Source organism: Lampetra fluviatilis, chromosome 12, assembly GCF_964198595.1.
Source record: "Lampetra fluviatilis chromosome 12, kcLamFluv1.1, whole genome shotgun sequence".
NCBI lineage: Eukaryota > Metazoa > Chordata > Hyperoartia > Petromyzontiformes > Petromyzontidae > Lampetra > Lampetra fluviatilis.
This window is the reverse complement of record NC_136286.1, coordinates 13,537,297-13,555,068: the sequence shown is the minus strand read 5'-3', so window position 1 is coordinate 13,555,068 and position 17,772 is coordinate 13,537,297. Positions and strand designations below refer to the sequence as shown.

Sequence of the window (17,772 nt, the reverse complement as noted above, 5' to 3'; positions counted from 1 at the left end):
TAAATATCGGTTTAAGTTAAAATGCTATTTTTCAAAATTTGACGTTCAGTTTAGTAATTCCTTGTTTAACACGGTACATGCTGAAAAGTGCCTCGTTAGGCAAACATGTGTAAGGCGAGGAATTGCTGTATTGAATCACGTTTGCACTGTGAACTCAGCCTGCAGTCATCCAATGGTGCGACCTAAAAGCTGAGATGAGAGAAAACTGTATCACTGCACCGCTCTGGCACAAAGCTCAAAGTAGTTCATCATGAACCACTCAGAAACTGCGTTGATAGCGGTCTGCGTTGTGCAGTAAAAGTGTTTCCAAAGATTCTAGATTTGAAGCTTTCGTGACTGCAAGGATTCATATTCTTAGGTTGTTTCGGTAAAGTCACGTAGGTAAAAACATTAAAATTAATAAAAGTAAAATAAAATAAAAACCACGACGTTTCGGAGGCAACACAAGCTTCCGTCTTCAGGTGGAACCGTCACAGCCACGACAGCTGTATCAAGTAAACTTTACTCCGAAACGTCGTGATTTTTATTTTATTTTACTTTTATTAATTTTAATGTTTTTACCTACGTGACTTTACCGAAAAAACCTAAGAATATGTTTCCAAAGAGTAGAATTGTGTTATGGCGAAAACGCGTTGTGTGAAAAACGTGTTTTTTAAACGAGGACTTGCCCGTACAGCTATATTGAGCAGCATACAACTCGCTTCTCATGAAGCCATATCTCGCGGACACATTAAATTATTAAGCTTAAATTACTGAACGCTGTAGAGAGTGGTGCGCAGAGTCTTCAAAAGTGCAGCCATAATTTATTGATGGTTGTTTCATTGTGGTATTGTATGGAGTGAAGTGTTCATTCTGTATCACAAGGCAAGGCTTAAGAGGTGGGTTACATAGGACCACTGCCAACATTGCACTGCTCTATACTTTTAGCTCTAGGTGAGTGGTTGTCAACGTGGTTTTGACTAAACCCTTTGAGCCACTTAAACCATTACTGAGCTTATGAAGAATTACTGTTTTAAAAATCATAATTACATATTCAATGCAACACATTTGTAACTGTTTCTGGTTGACTCAGCAGTCATGTGTAGGGGTGGTGTGCAGATTTGACGCACATCCACCTTACCTACTTGAACCCCACGGGGCTGTGTTGTTTGGAGACCTAAACAATTATACAAGCAGTCGGGGAACCCCAAAGTGACCCCAAATGGGTAATTAGATCCCAATTGATAAGAGCAGTGCAATGATTTAGACCGCCTACAAGGTACGAATGGGTAACTCGATAAACATGTGGTGTCTCGCACGGTAAAGGTCAATGCTTGGCTGTGGTAGCTACACTATGCCAGAATCTTACGATGTGCTTCCACATGCTCTGGTCTCACTGGCTGGGGGTCGGACCGTGCGCCCCTGTTCAGATGTGGACCCCAAGGAGCGAATTGCACGGCAGAGGAAGCTGCTGCAGAAAAAGCTTGGCCTGGACGTCGGCTCGGCGCTGGGCATGAACACGCACGAGCTGTTTGACGACGATGACCTCAACGCCTCCTCGTCCAGCGCCAACCACACCAAGCCCCAAGTACGCAGCTTAAGGGCACGTGCCATCCCTGGAAAAAAATATTAGTCGTTTGGCAATAAATTGTTGTTGATTATTGTTGGCAAGAATTTTTTACATGTAGCTTGTTTGTGCCTTTTCTCGTACGAAGGGTTCAAGTTGTTAAATTGCAGTCATGGAATAATGAATATTGCTCTGGGAGGGAAGGTGCAGGTGTCATCTGCTTTCTGCCCGGGCTCGATCGGAGGCAGCCTAGTTTTGTCATGTAAGCGTTATTGCCGTTTGAAACTCGCAGCCCTTCAATGCCGTGGAGATCATGGAGTCTGAGTTTGCGCACGGCATGAGCAATCGGCAGAAGAACAAGGCTAAGCGCATGGCCAAGCTGCATGCCAAGCAAAGGTCGAGAGAAAACACGGACGTCGCCACGACCAGGTGAGACGGCTCGCCCAACAACGTTAGCTCCTCTGCCTCGTGCAGCTGTAGGAGGAAAAAAAGTCTCGCTGATTGACAGCTCTGCGTACCCCATTGATTCTCAGGGGAGTGCGGACGTGTTAGTGGTGGGAAGAGAATGCGGTTGATGCTTTTGCTTATGGGCTTTTATCATCAGGCGATTGTCTGAAGCAGATGGTCTTAAACTTTATATTTTGGGGTTTTTTAAGTAGTTTTTTATCTCTTTTAGTTTGACTGTTACTGTGTTTAATCGTACATGTTTATTTCCAAAGTTGGATTATGCTTGTGCTTTTTGCTATGCGGGTGTGCGCAAATCAAGCAGTTGGAATCTCTGCCCATGCTTTGCTTTTAATGAGGAAATTCTCTCTGTGCAGTGACACTGTTGATGGAGAGCCAGATGAGAAGAAGCGAAAAGTGGCGGTGGAGGTACCCATTGTTGAGGACAAAGTCCTGCTGGAAACCCTACCCGAAAACAGCTGTCTCTTTGAAGAGGTACCATGACAACCCCGTAGTGGCCATAAAGAGACATTATAAACTCTCTCTGCCACAGGCAGGATCTTGATGGATCGCAACAGTGATGTCATTCGTATTGCATGCGATGGGGTGTGAAAAATATCTCTGAACTCGCTCCGGAATTTGTATTTTCATTTAGAAGCTTTAGAGGCTGTCCAAACAACATTTATCTCGTAGTAGCCATTAGGGGAAGGACATTGAGGCTCAACAGCAGTCTTTATTGTTTATACTTGTTTATAGAGCGTTATGGGATGCTGTTAACATGAAGGACGCTATATAAAATGAAAGTAGCATTATTATAATGATGGCTGCTGATCAAGGACGAATGTAGAACCAAGTCTGAGAGCTCTGCTGATCTTTGGGTTCCATAAATGTATCGCAACAAGGACAGGCAGAGCTGTCATGGAGAAATATTAACTCTGGCTTGTGTCTTTGACTGTGAAAGGCCGATCTTGGCAGCATGTACATGTTGATTTCATGATAGGAAATAAAAATACTCTTGTTTTATGCAAATGAATGGGGCATGTAATGTTAGCCAGGGATGAGCAGCGGCAGGTAATTGTTTAAGTACAGTGACTTGTATTCGCTTTGCAAACAGAGAACACGGGATTTTGGTGATGTCATGTTTTTACTTGAGACTCTTGGCTTTTGAAATATTCATGATTGCAAACACTTGCCCCCATTGGCAATGTGCCTCTGCCACAGAGCCCTGCTATATTTCGTAATGGATAGACCTCACCACAACAATGCGGCAGTTTAAAGCCATTCTTCGTGAGCCATGCTTTTTGTTTGCCAGATGCTGGTTACTCAACCACTTTTCTAAGTGCATTCTCCATGCTCCTGAAACATTCCAGTCACTGTGATTGTCCAATTCTTATCATTATAATGGGATACATCTTTACTCAATTGTAAAACTGATGTCATCGCCAAGTGAAGTGACTTTGCATTATCCATTTTGCATGTGTAGCATTTAATGGCATTCTGTTAATTATTTCCAATATAGCAACTAACTTAAAAACGATAGACCAATTCATTTCCCTCTGTTGGTTTTAGATTACAAACTGGCTTTTGCATATTGAAGACTTGTTCGTTTTCTAATGGTAATTCACTTTCCTCCCTGAACAATAATTAGCATTAATGAATTGGTTAAAACCTGTTAATCTTAATGAATGTAATTTTCAGCTAAGCTGCACTAAATAAATATATTTTTAATGCATGTATAATTAAAATGAAGTGTCTGTGGCAAGGACATGATTTTGTTTTAAAAGCAACAAGCTACGTTGATGTTGCAGTGCCAGTGCACGTGTTGTTGTTGCTGCTGCAGATCTCGGAAGCTGAGGGTTATCGCCCTTTTTCCCTTTGGGGTATTTTTTTGCAGCGGTGACACTCCAGTGTCACGAATAGGAGTTTGGTAAAGGTTATCATAACAGTGTGCTCATGTGAAGGTTGCAGGTGAAGTTTGGTTGCGGTCAGGACTTGTATATCCAACTCTATAAATTGCTTCACACGTGGTGGGAGACCCCCACGGAGGTTGCAACGTACATGTCGAGGGTTTACTGTCGAATGGCAACCAACTTGTTCAAATTACATTACCAACAACCTTTGCACGTGAACCTGATGATACTGACTTGTGCTCGTTAGCAGCTGGGAACAAGTGTTATCAGAGCTGCTAATGATTTAAACAAATGAAAGGAAGACTAAATAACCTTGGTGGAATTCTTCAAAACGATTGTTTTATTCATTTATATTATTCCTTGGCAACCAAAACTCGGAAGAGACCCTCAGGAATGGTAGTAACGGTGATGTCTGCTCGGGTGCTTCACAGTTTATTGCCTTGCAGAGTATGTATATTGTATAAGACACTCAACGTTTTAGCAGACACAAACACATGTTGGATAAAGGCATTGACGTTCTTCATTATGCAGGATTAGAAATTAATTTCTGTCTGCACATTATTCTAATTCGATTTTTGTTGGGCGGTAATTGTTTTCATTATTACAAATTCGTTTTATTTTTTCATTAGGATTCATGAATGCTTTAATCGCTTTCAAAATGCATATGTGCATATGTACACCTCATTGGTCGCCAGGACAGTAGTAGTTGTGGCCCCATGGTTAGCTGATTAATTCGACCTTGTTCTTGCCGAGTTTTGTATTTAGGGAGTTTTTATTTCATTTGTTTAACCAAGGCATTGCTTTATACAATGCAATTTTTATTTATACAGCATATAAATATCTAAATATGGTGTGCAGAAACAGTGGGAATATTCTATAGAGAGAGGCAGTTGCTTTTAGGGAGAGGGTTGGAAAAGGGAAGGTCTTGGGTGTGGACTTGGCAGGGAGTTGACAACACAAATGGCTGGGGAATGTGACTCCCAGACCATACGGGCAGCAGGGGAGGATGAGCGTCCTCCCTCTAAACAAAGTTTTGACTGCAGGCTTTGACAGAGAGCCTTGGTTGCTTGAGTGGGGAGAGGGGGCAATAATGATGAAAGGGGAGAGATGGGCAAGGGGAGTCCATAGTGGATCTTCAAGATGTGGAGTCCGATTTTAAAATTGATTTGGGATTGGTTTGCGAGCCAGTGGAGGGATCTCAGAATTTTAGCGATGTGGTTTTAGTGATGGGTGTGGGCAGCATACATCTCTCAGCTTACTCATTATAGCCGTGTGTTTTGGATGTTTTTGTTCATATATATGCAATTTAATTGCAGTTATTTGCTGTTTTACTCATCCACATTGTTACTCCATACATTCGTGTGCTCTGTAACGCAGTAAGCTGCCATTTTTTGTAAAACGAGAGCATTTGATTTTATTAATCTGAATGTGTGGTGCAATTCACTTTTATTTGCAGATGAACGAATGGCCATTTGAAAGTTTTTGTGAAGAGCTATGCAATGACCTTTTCAGCCCTTCATGGGAGGTACGTTTATTTTCACTTCTTCGGTTCTGATATTTTGGATGAGGATTTTTAACTTCTCTTCTACAGGCCGTTTAAAATAAAGTCTTCTATCCTTCCCATGTACTTGTAATTTCCACAGCCATCAAAAGATGTCAGCTGTGATTTGCTTAGACCAGGGGTCGGCAACCAAAATAACAAGAAGAGCCATTTCTTTCCAATTCGGTACAAAATTCAGTATTTCAAGAGCCGCAATGCATCTATGTACATATACTGTACATACGTACATATCGTCAAGAAGCAGCCCGTAAAGAGCCGCATGCGGCTCCGGAGCCGTAGGTTGCCGACCCCTGGCTTAGACCATAGCAAAGATCTCAAATGTTCCTGAATTGAACATTGCCAAGTCCTGCACACTAACATTACACTCTCTTGTGGCTTAACCTCTCAAGTATCGACCAAGCATTTTATTTCCAACTCGCCGGTAGCTTAGGATTACTCCAGTTGCTCTCGCAAGATAGTTGTGATGTGCTTTTTGTTTACTTTAGCAGAAGTTGAGCTAAACCACAGCTATTATTACATCCTAGCTTCGGCATGCTCAAAGCTCACACTTTGGGTTCAACCACGTACACATCGGTTTTGTAAGAGACTGTCGACTAATGCCGGTATGCATCTTGGAGTGTATTGGTTTGCAAACTGCTCGTTCTGGCTACGATACGGGTAGGGCTGCTCCTTCTAATGTAACCGGCAAGTGTGTACGAGTGTGCGAGTTGCTTTTTTTGGAAGGTGGGAAGTCCTGTGGTGTGCTTAAGATGATGAATGCGTGGAGCACACCGTTATCGATGAGCACGTGTGCCTACGCCAGGTGCGGCACGGTGCGGCGACGGGCCTCCGCGAGGTATTGAAGGCACACGGGCCAAGCGGGGGGAAACCGGCAGATGCCACGCTGGAGGAGGTGAGCCACTCTCTCTATTGTACGTATGTTGATCGTTCACACCGTACGTAGCCAACCGCGCTAATCGGAGGTGCGGGGGATGGGCAGCAAAAATACACACGAACATTTGTTCTAAAAGAATTGAGTTTTCAGTCTCGATTTAAAAGTAGAAGGGCATCTGAACATGCGCACGATGCGGTGACGGACTTTATCTGATGGCTGGCCAAACGCCGCTGATCTTCATTTGCACCGTGCACGGAATGAAGACGGCAACTGCAGTGTGCTCGATTCTTATTTGAGTGTCAAAGTACATAATGTTAATTGTAATCATATTATTTATTCATCTGAGAAGGCCTAACTCACGAGATATTTTTGTCAAACTTTGAATATTGTTTTAAGAAGTGTTGTACATGTCTGAGGAAACTGGAGTATGCAGAGAAAACACACGTGTATATCACTGAAAGATCTACACGATGAAGGGAAAAAAATAATAAATGTATTATAATAAAAAAAAAACATTTCATTATTTTACTCCTACGTCACTTTACCGAAAGATCCAAGAATATGAATTCCTGCAGTCACGAATGCTTTAAATCGAAATCTACACGATGGTTTTCTATTTTGTTGAATCATGATTTTGTGCCATTCCTACCATTGCTCAGGGGTTAGCCTGCAAGTCTAAAGCTCAAACTGGAATTCTGCTGTGAAAACGGAAGGTGTTATTCTGCTTGTAGCCCCAAATGCTGTATGTCGAATGAGCCTTGGTGTGTGTGTCCACAGATAGAGGAGCAGCATCAGCAGTGGCTGGAGGACCTCTCTATCCGTCTGCTGTGCGTGTTCGCCCTCGACCGCTTCGGAGACTTTGTGTCTGACGAGGTGTGGCCTCCACTCTCTTACATTGCGGCTCCAGACACTGCAGGGAAATCCCCGCTTTGCAAATGGAATCCCTTCTATTTCAGTGCAGTCCCTCGTATCTCTGGAGAAATTCCTCCTACCCATTTGGATTATCTCCTTTCTCAGCACAAGTGATTTGCTTTGACGAGCAGTTATTGAGGCATTGTAGCTTTTGCATTTAGTGCAATGCCAGTCCACTATGCTATTATGTTTCTGGTTAGACTAATTAAATATCTGGCACCTCTTTTATCTGCACATGATAAAATGCAAAGCACTTTAGATTGATAGAGATTGCGAAACACATTTTACAGTATGGAGGCATGAATTGTAGTAGAACTGGAAAATGTTCAACCCCACATATCCTCGGAGGCCACGTCTGTTTATATTGGAATTTGATCAGTAAGATGAAGCCTTACATTGAAATTGCTTTCATGTTCATATGAGTGTGGTGTGACGCTCCTCTGTACTAGCATCCCAAAATCATTGGTGTAAATTCCTCTTCCCACTCGCAGGTGCCATTCTCTTTGAGAGACACCCACTTGTCTTCTTGCAATATGGTGCTCATTGTATTGATCACAGGCAATGGTGTGCTCCGTTGGTTTTTGACCATGATTATGAATTCACAACTCGTCAGTTATAAGTTTGGCATTTTGTCACTATGCCACAGCCGTGTGTAGAATTGTCGATGGCTCATCGTGTCTATTCCCACCCCCTGTAACCATTGCTGCTGCCGTCAGGTGGTGGCGCCCGTGCGGGAGACGTGCGCGCAGACACTGGGCGTGGTGCTGAGGCACATGCGAGCCGAGGGCGTGCTCGGGACCACGCGCGTGCTGCTCCAGCTGCTGGGCCAAGAGCAGTGGGAGGTGCGGCATGGCGGGCTGCTGGGCCTCAAGTACACCCTTGCAGTGCGCCAGGTGACTGCACGCGCACAAAGACAAAGATCCCCCATATAGCCTGAACAGACTGTTGGGGAAAGTGCTGTTGGAGAGCACCTATGAAGGCCAGCACAGCACGAGGGGGTGGCTGGCCAACACATCCCCGGCCGCCTTTGTCTCCACAGTGGCGATACTTACACATCGCAATACAATGATTACCATATTGCAAGAAGACAAGAGTGGTTGCCATTGGAAAGAGGAATGTACACCGATGGTTCTGGGATGCGAGTGCAGAGGAGCTTTACCCCACAACCATTTGAACATGGAAGCACGACATTTAAGGCTTCATCTTGCTGATTGAATTCCAATGTACTCATCTGAGTACGGTGTGAAATGTGTGATTTGTGCACACATGGACTTGTCTCGTAGATCAATGATAATAGAGGAAGATTACAAAGAGTTAGTATCACAAAAAAATAAAAGAAGAAAAATGGCATTTGTTTGCAAGCCAGCTTTTCTCGAGTGCATTTTTTTGGGCAGAAATCGCGGAACTGCCTCCGGCTCGCTTCCTCCTCACCCTCCCCTCTTCACCCTCCCCTCTTCACCCTCCCCTCTTCACCCTCCCCTCTCCACCCTCCCCTCTTCACCCTCCCCTCCCACCCTAGGACCTGATCGAGGCGCTGCTGCCGCGCACGCTGCCCGTCGTCATCGAGGGCCTGCAGGACATGGACGACGACGTGCGCGCCGTCGCTGCCGCCGCCCTGGTGCCGGTGGTGGAGAGCCTCGTCCAGCTCCACCCGGAGAAGGTTCGTCTTGCGCACAGCTCTGCGCGCTAGTGGCTTCATCCCGTGCAGGGTGCCACAGTGGCGCGAGGCGTCAACTAGCTCGCCTGGTATACAGGAGGTTGTGGGTTCGATCCTGCCGCCTGTATATTTGGAGTTTGCACGTTTTCCCCGTGGTTGTGTGGATTTTTCTACCGGGTTCTCCGGTTTTCCCCACTTTTAGAAATATGTGTTTAGAGTATTTGGCTGAAAAATTTCTATGCGATTTAGCCACTCCCTTGAGCTATAATTTTAGCTATGTAGCTTGTTGGGCCTTACCTGGTTAAAATAAAATAAGTTTCCTTGTTTTTAGTTTCATAGCTTTCGTATAGAATGCAGTTGCAGAGCGACATCTGGGATCCTTTGACCAAAGAATGGTGCACATCTCACCGAGGCTTCTGTAATTACACTTTATGATGGCAATTAGGATATAATTGGTAGAAGAGGCAGAAAAATAGCAGTGACGTGGCCTTGTGATAACTGGTTCTCCGCTCGTCGGAAAGGCTTACGCTTTGAATCCAGCGGCTGCCCTGTTACTGCGGGTGTGTTAACCATAAAATACACGCCATTTGCTTCACAGTGGATATTAAAAATCCCCTGACATCATTCACAAGAGTAGGCCATTGTATGCTGGCATCATGGTCCAAACAAAAAAAAATACCCTCCATTTGCTCAGCTGGGATTATACATAGCAATCATTTTACCCCCTTCTGAAAAATTGTGGCAGAACCCTCCTGAAACATTTTTGATCCTCCATGAGGCTTTCTTGAGTAAACAAGCATAATAATCGCAATATAAATTTATAAAAACAGTTCATATTAATTATAGTGGTCCATTTTAAATTCTGTCCTGGTGGGCCAGTGCTCTACTCACCGTTGTAAGGTTGCGAGTTCAATTCCTGGTCACGTCTTGATTCAGCCTTTCATCACTTTGCGGTCGTGGTCGTACTGTGTTGTGTAAACTCAATAGTTTTCCATTAGCGATATTGACCTCTGACATGAGAATGGAATTTCCACCACTACAGTAGGGACCCACCAATGGTAATCGAGAGAAATGACAGCAAGTGCCAGTCGCTCCAAGAGATCACAACTATTGTCGTCTTGCACAATGGTACTCTCTTTGTATTGATCACAGGGATTTGTGGGCTACGTTGACTCCTTGCCATGATTTTGAATTCGCAACACTTCCATTGCACATTTGGCACTTTGCCACAGCGCCGCTCAGCCATACATAACATTGTCAAGATCAATGGCTCATCACTTCCATTGCCAGTGATGCGACCACACCCTGCCATCAGGGCAGCTGGGGTGGCACGGTAATAACACTTGTGCTGCACAGCAAAAAAGGGCCTGGGTTTGATTCTTGAGGTGGAATTTGTATGATCTCCCCCTGTTCTGCATGGGTTTCTTCCACTTCTCTGGTTTCCACCCATAAACGCAAACACACATGCAATGTAATTGATATTGGCCAAACATTTAATTGCCGAAAAATTTTCTGCAAATTAATCCAGGGGCATTACACACGGCAACATTGCCGCCTACTGCAACGAACTTGACAGGACCCTCCTGAAAAAAAAGAGTTGAGACTCGGTGAGGCTGACCTGGGTAAACAAGTGTAATGTTAATAATAAAAATAAGTACCATCTAGAGCGCTTGAACAATTTTGACCTTTTTTTATTTAAAGCTTTCGTGACTGCAGGGATTCATATTCTTGGTTCTTTCGGTAAAGTCACGTAGAAGGGAAACAATAAAATAATAATAAATAATTATAATAAAATATATAAAACAATAAAATTCTCACGACGTTTCGACTGCAACACAAGCAATCATCATCAGGTGTGTTTTATATATTTTTTATTTTTTCCCTTCCACGTTACTTTACCGAAAGAACCAAGAATATAATTGTGACCTTATTCTTTTTCACACAATTTATGTTTTTTTTGTTCTGTTTTGTAAGATTCTCATTCACATGAGATGCATCATTCACCGGGTCAAGTTGCAGATGGTATGAACGAATAACATGTAGTTGGTGGATGCAAGTGTGGTTTGCATCATACGATTTACTGTAAAAACGTAACCTGCATCTCCTCAGGCCTTGTGTATGTCGCACTATTTGACGTTCAATATCCATCACCGTACAGATGGCAGTCCACTTGCATTGCACGCGGTTATTTCACCGCTTGTTTAGCAGGGTCAGTGATGTGGGAATACACTCAGAAAGATTGCTTTGTGCGTCGAGCCAATGCCGAGTGCCTGTACCCGTACCTGGTGCATGATGGAAACCGTCGCTGTACCTGGCAGATCCCAGTGATCATGAACACCCTGTGGGACTCCCTACTGGAGCTCGACGACCTGACAGCCTCCACGAATAGCATCATGACCCTGCTTTCCTCGCTGCTCATCTACCCTGCCGTGCGACTCAACAGGTGTGTGTGTGCAGCAGCGGCTATGGTAATGGTCGACTCGGCCTGAAATGAGTACCTGGTGCGGTGTGTAAACATCGCCACTGGGGAGACAAAGGCGTTCGGGCGTGGTGCTGGCCACCCACCCCCTCGTGTACCGTTCTGGCCTTCATAGGTGCTCGCTAACAGCACTTGCCCTACAGTAAGGCTATACGGGGGATCTATCTTTATGGTAATGGGGAAGAAAGGGGTACTTGGTAAGCACAGGGGATGCGAATTAAATGTAAATTTCAAGATGATAAGGGGTCCTTTACTAACCTGCATTGGCTGTTGTTGCCTCGGATGTTCTGCTGCCCCATATTGACCTGCCTCCTTCATTAACGACAAAGTAATTGCCTTTCCCAACCCATGAGCCAGAGTTAAAAGTTGAAAAATACTTTGCCTTTGTGAACTTTTACAAGCAGCAGGTACCTATTTTATTGTACACTGCTTTATGTGGGTTATGGTAATACATACGTTGATCTTGCAGCATTATGCTGCTGTTATTCGGATGCACTATCAAAATTATATATAATTAGGCATCTGCACTGGAAAACAAAACTTGGGCACGAAGTCCTGAATTTATGAAAATAGCAGCTGTGCAGACCTTAACAGCTCCTCCTGATATACTATCCTGTGCCATGTTAAATGATTGGCATGTGAAAGTTATACTGCTTTATTTATCCAGACATTATTATGTGATCTCACCATTGCAAAAGAAAATAGTGTGATTTTGTATGGTATTTTCGCACATACGCATACATCCTTGTGATCTCAACTCTGCAGGACCTCATGCCTCCTCCCATCTGTTTAACATCTCCTGCATCCATCATTTGCTTATCCAAACTGCTATGGAGTGTCTCACCCATGCCTGTTTTACATACCACCTCGATTACTGTAATATTTATGGCCTCACTAAATACCTCCCCTTCAATTTGTAACGATCCAAATTGTAGTTTTCAGAATTCTCATGCATATCTATAAATGCAAACACATCACCTCCGTACTTAAGTCTCTCTACTGGCTCCCAACGCAATCCCAGTTCCCCAGTTCCACTTCAAGATCACACTTTCCATCTTCAGGATCCTCCCATGGGCCGGCCCCTGCCTACCTTTCCCTCTCATCTCACTCTACTCCCCTCGCCACACTTCCCGCGCCAGCAACCAAGGCCTTGTATTTAAGGGCGGGTAAGGGATCTGTTTTGTTCTACGCGATGCTTCGCCATCCTTGGAACGCGTCGCTCTTCCTGACGTTTGTGTGCCGCCCCCGTCCCTCCGCGCGTCCACCCCCTCGCCCCTGCGCCGGCTGCGAGCAGCATGCAGCAGTCGTTCACGGTGCTGGTGCCGCGTGTGTGGCCGTTCCTGAGGCACAACAGCAGCTCGGTACGGAAGGCCGCCCTGGAGACGCTGAACACCATCCTCTCCACACAGGACTCCCAGGTGTGAGCCGCAACCACGGGGGCTCGCTTTACCGTTCTCCTGCTATGTGGGGTTGGGGCCCCTTAATAACGAAGCCTTGATGTCTTCGTGCTATTCGGTGTGGGATGATTGGGCATTAGAGTAATATATTAGAGTAATGTAACTAGGTTGCTTGTGTTTTTTAGTGGCAGTATGTAATTTAATAAATGTCATGCCCAGTTTTAACAGAAAAATGTAATGTGTAGTGACGTGGATAAAGGCCCCAAAAAAGCTGTGATTTTAGATGCTGCATGGATTGTTATAACCAGATGAGACGGGGTTTTTTTTAAGACTTAGGTATACAGTGTTGTAGAAATAGTTTTGCTTCTTTCCATAGATATTCAAGTATTGGTGACACTATAAAATAAATAAACGTGTGGGTGGCTACAGGAAAGTTGATAACATAACATACTTATTCATAGACTATCAAACAAATGTGCTTTGAGAAAGGATTGAAAGTTAAGCTAAAATCTCTTAGATAAATTATGTAAAGATAAGCACAGATAAGCATGTTTCATACAAATGTCAGCACCAGCAAAGAAATTGCTTCATGGGATTACACTGAAGTACCACGAGCAGATTATAAACATTGAAAAAGGCGTAAGACGTAATAATATTATTATATTAAAACTTTTTGTGCATTGCTCGGGTATAACTTGTGTATCCTAAATGTTACAGAATACAAAACCCGTACTTTCTATGGGTCATCACAAACTGGACCATCCGAGACTAAAATTTTAGTGCTACCAATTTTCATTATATAGCCAACAAAATAGAATTACCGTAGTAACCTATTCATTTGAAGTGTTATCACACAAATACTTTTTATGGGTGTCGCCTTTTTTATTGGCCATATAAAAATAATTGTTCCTCCTAAAACCTTTGCTACCTCGGATGGAAGCAACAAGCAAAATGATCTGTTTGGTCCATTGGGGTCGATGAATGGTAATTTTTAAATCCTTTATATTAAGTTCACTTGCTTGCTTGCTTGCGCGCTTACGACCGTGCAAATCTTTCGGTCGTTTTTTAACCCACTTCCCGTGATCCAATCGAGCTGACATTTTGCACACAGACTCGTTGTGCGTGACAATTTATTTTCGTGAAAAAAAATTCCAAAATTTTCCACTTTTTAGGGAATTTTTTTTTTCATATTTCATTTAAAATACCAATGTGATAAAAATGAAACTCTAACTAAAAAAAAACAGAAATGAATAATAAAATAAAACCGATGCCACGCATATAATGGATTTATAGTGAAAAACGTTGTTTTTACGGGTTAATTTTTTTAAACTGTGGTGCGCTGGTGTGTGTTTTACGGTGAGCAGAGCTGCTCGCTGTGGCTGACTCCGATCCTGCAGGACATGATGCGCTTCATCTACCAGGTCGCAATCCTGGAGAGCAGCCAGGACATCTGTTACCTCGTGCAGAAGGTGGGGGCTGCTTGTGTCTAGCACCAACTTCCTTGATGCAGCCACCAGAAATCTGCCTTCACCTGCTTAAATTTTGTCTGTTTGTCATAAGCCTCTGCCCGTACTATATTCTAAATAACGTTTGGCTGGCTGGTTTGTGGGTGACGTCACCTGTGCGCATCTGCGTGTTGACATCACCCGCATCCCACAGCATTGAGCTGATTCGTCCATGGTGAAGTCACACCCCCCCCCCCCCCCGTACTCCACCCTCCATGCCTGATGTAAATCCCACGCATATGTGCAGGCAGTGCTAGTTTTACATTAAAAATATTTTTCTTTCCCCAGTCATGTGGCACTCGTTACATGTTTATATCCTACCAAGTTAGTGGTTGCTTTAGCATATTTCGTAAGGTAAATAAATTGAACTACTTTGTTGGATGTCAACTTGCAGTTCAAATGGTGTGACTGGTCTCTTCCAGAGATAAAAATCGGCTTTTGGCTCAAAGCTGATGTTAGAGATCAGCAGCTACCAATGCACATTTACACAAGGGAAACATTTTCATTCGAGTCTCATTTTCATTCGAGCATGCATATGGGATATTTATCCAGTTATTTAGTATTTTTGCTTTTTGTTCCATTAAACCAGAGTGTCTGGAGAAAACCCATGCATGTTAGAGGGGTAACACTGAAATCAGCACAGACATCCATAATACAGGTCTTTTTTGGGTTAGATCATGTAAATATAAATGTGTCGTTAAACCTGTGTTATGGATGATATTGGTCGCAAAAGCGTACGTGTTAAACAGCACAGACATGTTATCAACATTGCTGCTGTATGACCAGCTACTGGCTCCCCTGTTGCACGTTGTGTTACGCAGTGATGTCTGCAGGATCTGCCAATTCTACCTCCAAGGCTCTGTTTTGTAAATATATACGGCACCAAGTTACGATAAATGTTACAGCGACATTTGGCTGAACCGTTGGCGCAGAGCTGATTTTTGTTCCGCACTAATACGTTGTTGCCAACTCGTCATAATCGACTTGCATCTCGTAATTGGCGAAAATAAAATGACAATATATTTTTGTTAATATGTATTTGTTTTTTAATGGGACTGCTTCTTGCAAGTAGCATGCATTGCTGTTTATATTGAATGTGAATTGACGTTTGTTGCTCTCGAGTTAACGACTGAATAGCCCTACGAGTGGAACATTAAGTATAGTCCTTAAAAAAAGGCAGAGCATTGTGTGTTCTTTTAAATAGACCCTTGGGTGTGTGAGTAAGGTTTTATATTTGTAGGAAATAATTTTGGAATTAATTATTGGGTGCGAGGATTACACACATGGGATACTACATGTGGTGGGAAATGTGACGGAACGGAAAATATCACGTTATTTAATGTTGAAGGACACCGTAAAATGTATTAATGTTGTAAAATGTGTGGGTTTGGCACTGCTTGGCATGCAATGCTATAATTATTGATTTCTGGTTGTCTGCTACACCGGTGACATTTTGTGTCTGAACCCAGCTTGGACCTCCTGCAGGTTGACTCTGTTTAAAACCATGAATTATCTTGTTGCAATGAGTGCACATCAGTACTGTGAGGCATATGTGTCTGAGCTTGTTGCCTGGGGACATCATCCTTGTGTGTCCTGCCATCCTTAATAGGCGTTCACTCACGGGACTTGCCCTAACAGTCTGGGATCTTTGTTGTATGGGCGCCACGGTGGTGAGATGTTAACTACCTCGCCTGGTAAACAGTAGGTTGTGGGTTGGATCCCGATCCTGACGATGCCTGTACAGTATAAAAGAAGTTTGTATCTTCTCCCCATGGTCGCGTGGATTCTTCTCCTGGGTCCTCCGGTTTTTCCCTCCACATTTAGAAACATGAGTTTAGAGTTATGTGGCTGCTCCAATAGCCCAACTTCATTTGTGGCCAGGTCACTTCTGAAAAAGAGCTATATAGCTCAAGGGTGGGTCTTACCTGGTAAAATTAAAAAGTTTTGAGTTTAAGCTTCGTTTATATTTGCGGGGGATGTGTGTGCACCTACCAGGTGTGGCAGGAGCTCCTTGCCAAGGCCCCCCTCCAGTACATCGTGGCAGCTGCTTGCCCCTGGATGGGCGCTTGGCTGTGTCTCATGATGCAGCCCTCGCACATGCCCATCGACCCCAACATGCTTATGGAGACACGTGCCAGGGCCAAGGTAGTGTGTAACCGCTGGATGGCATTCATGTTTTTGTCTTGCTAGTTTAACGGGGCTGTGCCAAATAAGGCTGATGAAACAAGGACTGAAAAGATGTTTAGCCAAAGAACAGTCGTACTCTGCTCCACTGTTTTTCGTCACCCATTCAGAAATATTAGATTTTAAATTATTTGACCTCCCACTTAGTGGATTTTTTCATGATCTGCTTTGGAATCAGCATTAATTCGTGATTTTGAAGCAGCTGAGTGATCCCAATTTAATTGGCAACCATTATTTTCTGCAGAGAATGGGAGACTCCATGACATGTTTTTTTAAGTAATCCATGGTATGCCAGTGTTGTAATAAAACATTAACATCGGTCTAATTTTCTGTGGTTATCCAGAGTTTTTTTTTTATCTTTTGAGCACTCGGGTTAAGTGCACTGAATAGCATCAACATGTATGAGACACTTTTTTGTTAGAATGAGGGTGATAATCGAATATAGGTCTGCACATTGCATTCACGTGACACTTGTATTAATTTGCTGGGTCTGGTAGAGGGCTTAGGGCACATTTTTGTTACACGACTTTACCCCCAAAAAATCGATTACCAATCGTAATATTGATCATGAAAGCCTACGTGTAAAATTGGAATCTATTCACCGCATTCATTTTTGAATGGAACGAAACTGATCTTGTCATATGCATTGGGGGTGGGTTTACGTGTGGGGGGCACACAGGACAAGTGCAACGTGAAGGCGCGTCCGGGCCAGCCGGTGCGGGAGGTGCGTCACGAGTACATTGCCGGCTCGGAGACGGTGCACGAAGACCCGGCGTCGCGCGATTACCATGTCATGCGTACGCGCCTACTCAACGCGAGGTCACTCGCCGCACGCCCGACCCCTCCTCGCACCTCGCTATGCAGTCTCTCGAGACCTTGGTCACATCCTGCCAGAAGGTTTTCCATGCTGTCGCCCGAGGGCTTTTGTCGGGCTATGTAGTGACTTTGACGCTGGCTTGCAGGTACAATGTTTACATTTTAAAAACGTCCGTTTACATTGTTTTGCTGTTTTAAATTTCCACGTGATGAGCCACTTTGTTTAGCTATCATTTGTGGCCAGGTCGTTTCTGAAAAGTTAACTAATAGCTCAGTGGGCTTTACCTTGTAAGATAAAAACTATATTTTTGTATTTCTGTTAAAGTGATTTGTTAATTTTTCCTCTACTTTGCACTCCTATCGTGTTTTTGTATTGGTTGTAACATTCTCACTTTCACCCCCGCCTGGACATGTGAAAAAATTGCTTTATAACTCATCGGATTCCTCCAGTATAACTAAATATTCTGATTCTGATAAGCTTGTATAT

At 43.6% G+C, this 17,772-nt stretch overlaps 1 protein-coding gene across 1 annotated transcript in view; it reads left to right on the top strand.

Annotated features, from left to right (window-relative positions):
* Positions 1–17,772, top strand: part of BTAF1 (B-TFIID TATA-box binding protein associated factor 1) — a 54,270-nt gene that overhangs the window by 15,114 nt on the left and 21,384 nt on the right. The window contains exons 5-17 of the mRNA XM_078861702.1: positions 1,410–1,567; positions 1,839–1,975; positions 2,368–2,485; positions 5,357–5,425; positions 6,264–6,353; positions 7,113–7,208; positions 7,964–8,140; positions 8,767–8,907; positions 11,223–11,347; positions 12,678–12,801; positions 14,145–14,249; positions 16,281–16,430; positions 17,149–17,288. Coding sequence (XP_078717828.1) covers positions 1,410–1,567; positions 1,839–1,975; positions 2,368–2,485; positions 5,357–5,425; positions 6,264–6,353; positions 7,113–7,208; positions 7,964–8,140; positions 8,767–8,907; positions 11,223–11,347; positions 12,678–12,801; positions 14,145–14,249; positions 16,281–16,430; positions 17,149–17,288 — 1,630 coding nt within the window. The remainder of the gene's footprint in view (positions 1–1,409; positions 1,568–1,838; positions 1,976–2,367; positions 2,486–5,356; positions 5,426–6,263; positions 6,354–7,112; positions 7,209–7,963; positions 8,141–8,766; positions 8,908–11,222; positions 11,348–12,677; positions 12,802–14,144; positions 14,250–16,280; positions 16,431–17,148; positions 17,289–17,772) is intronic.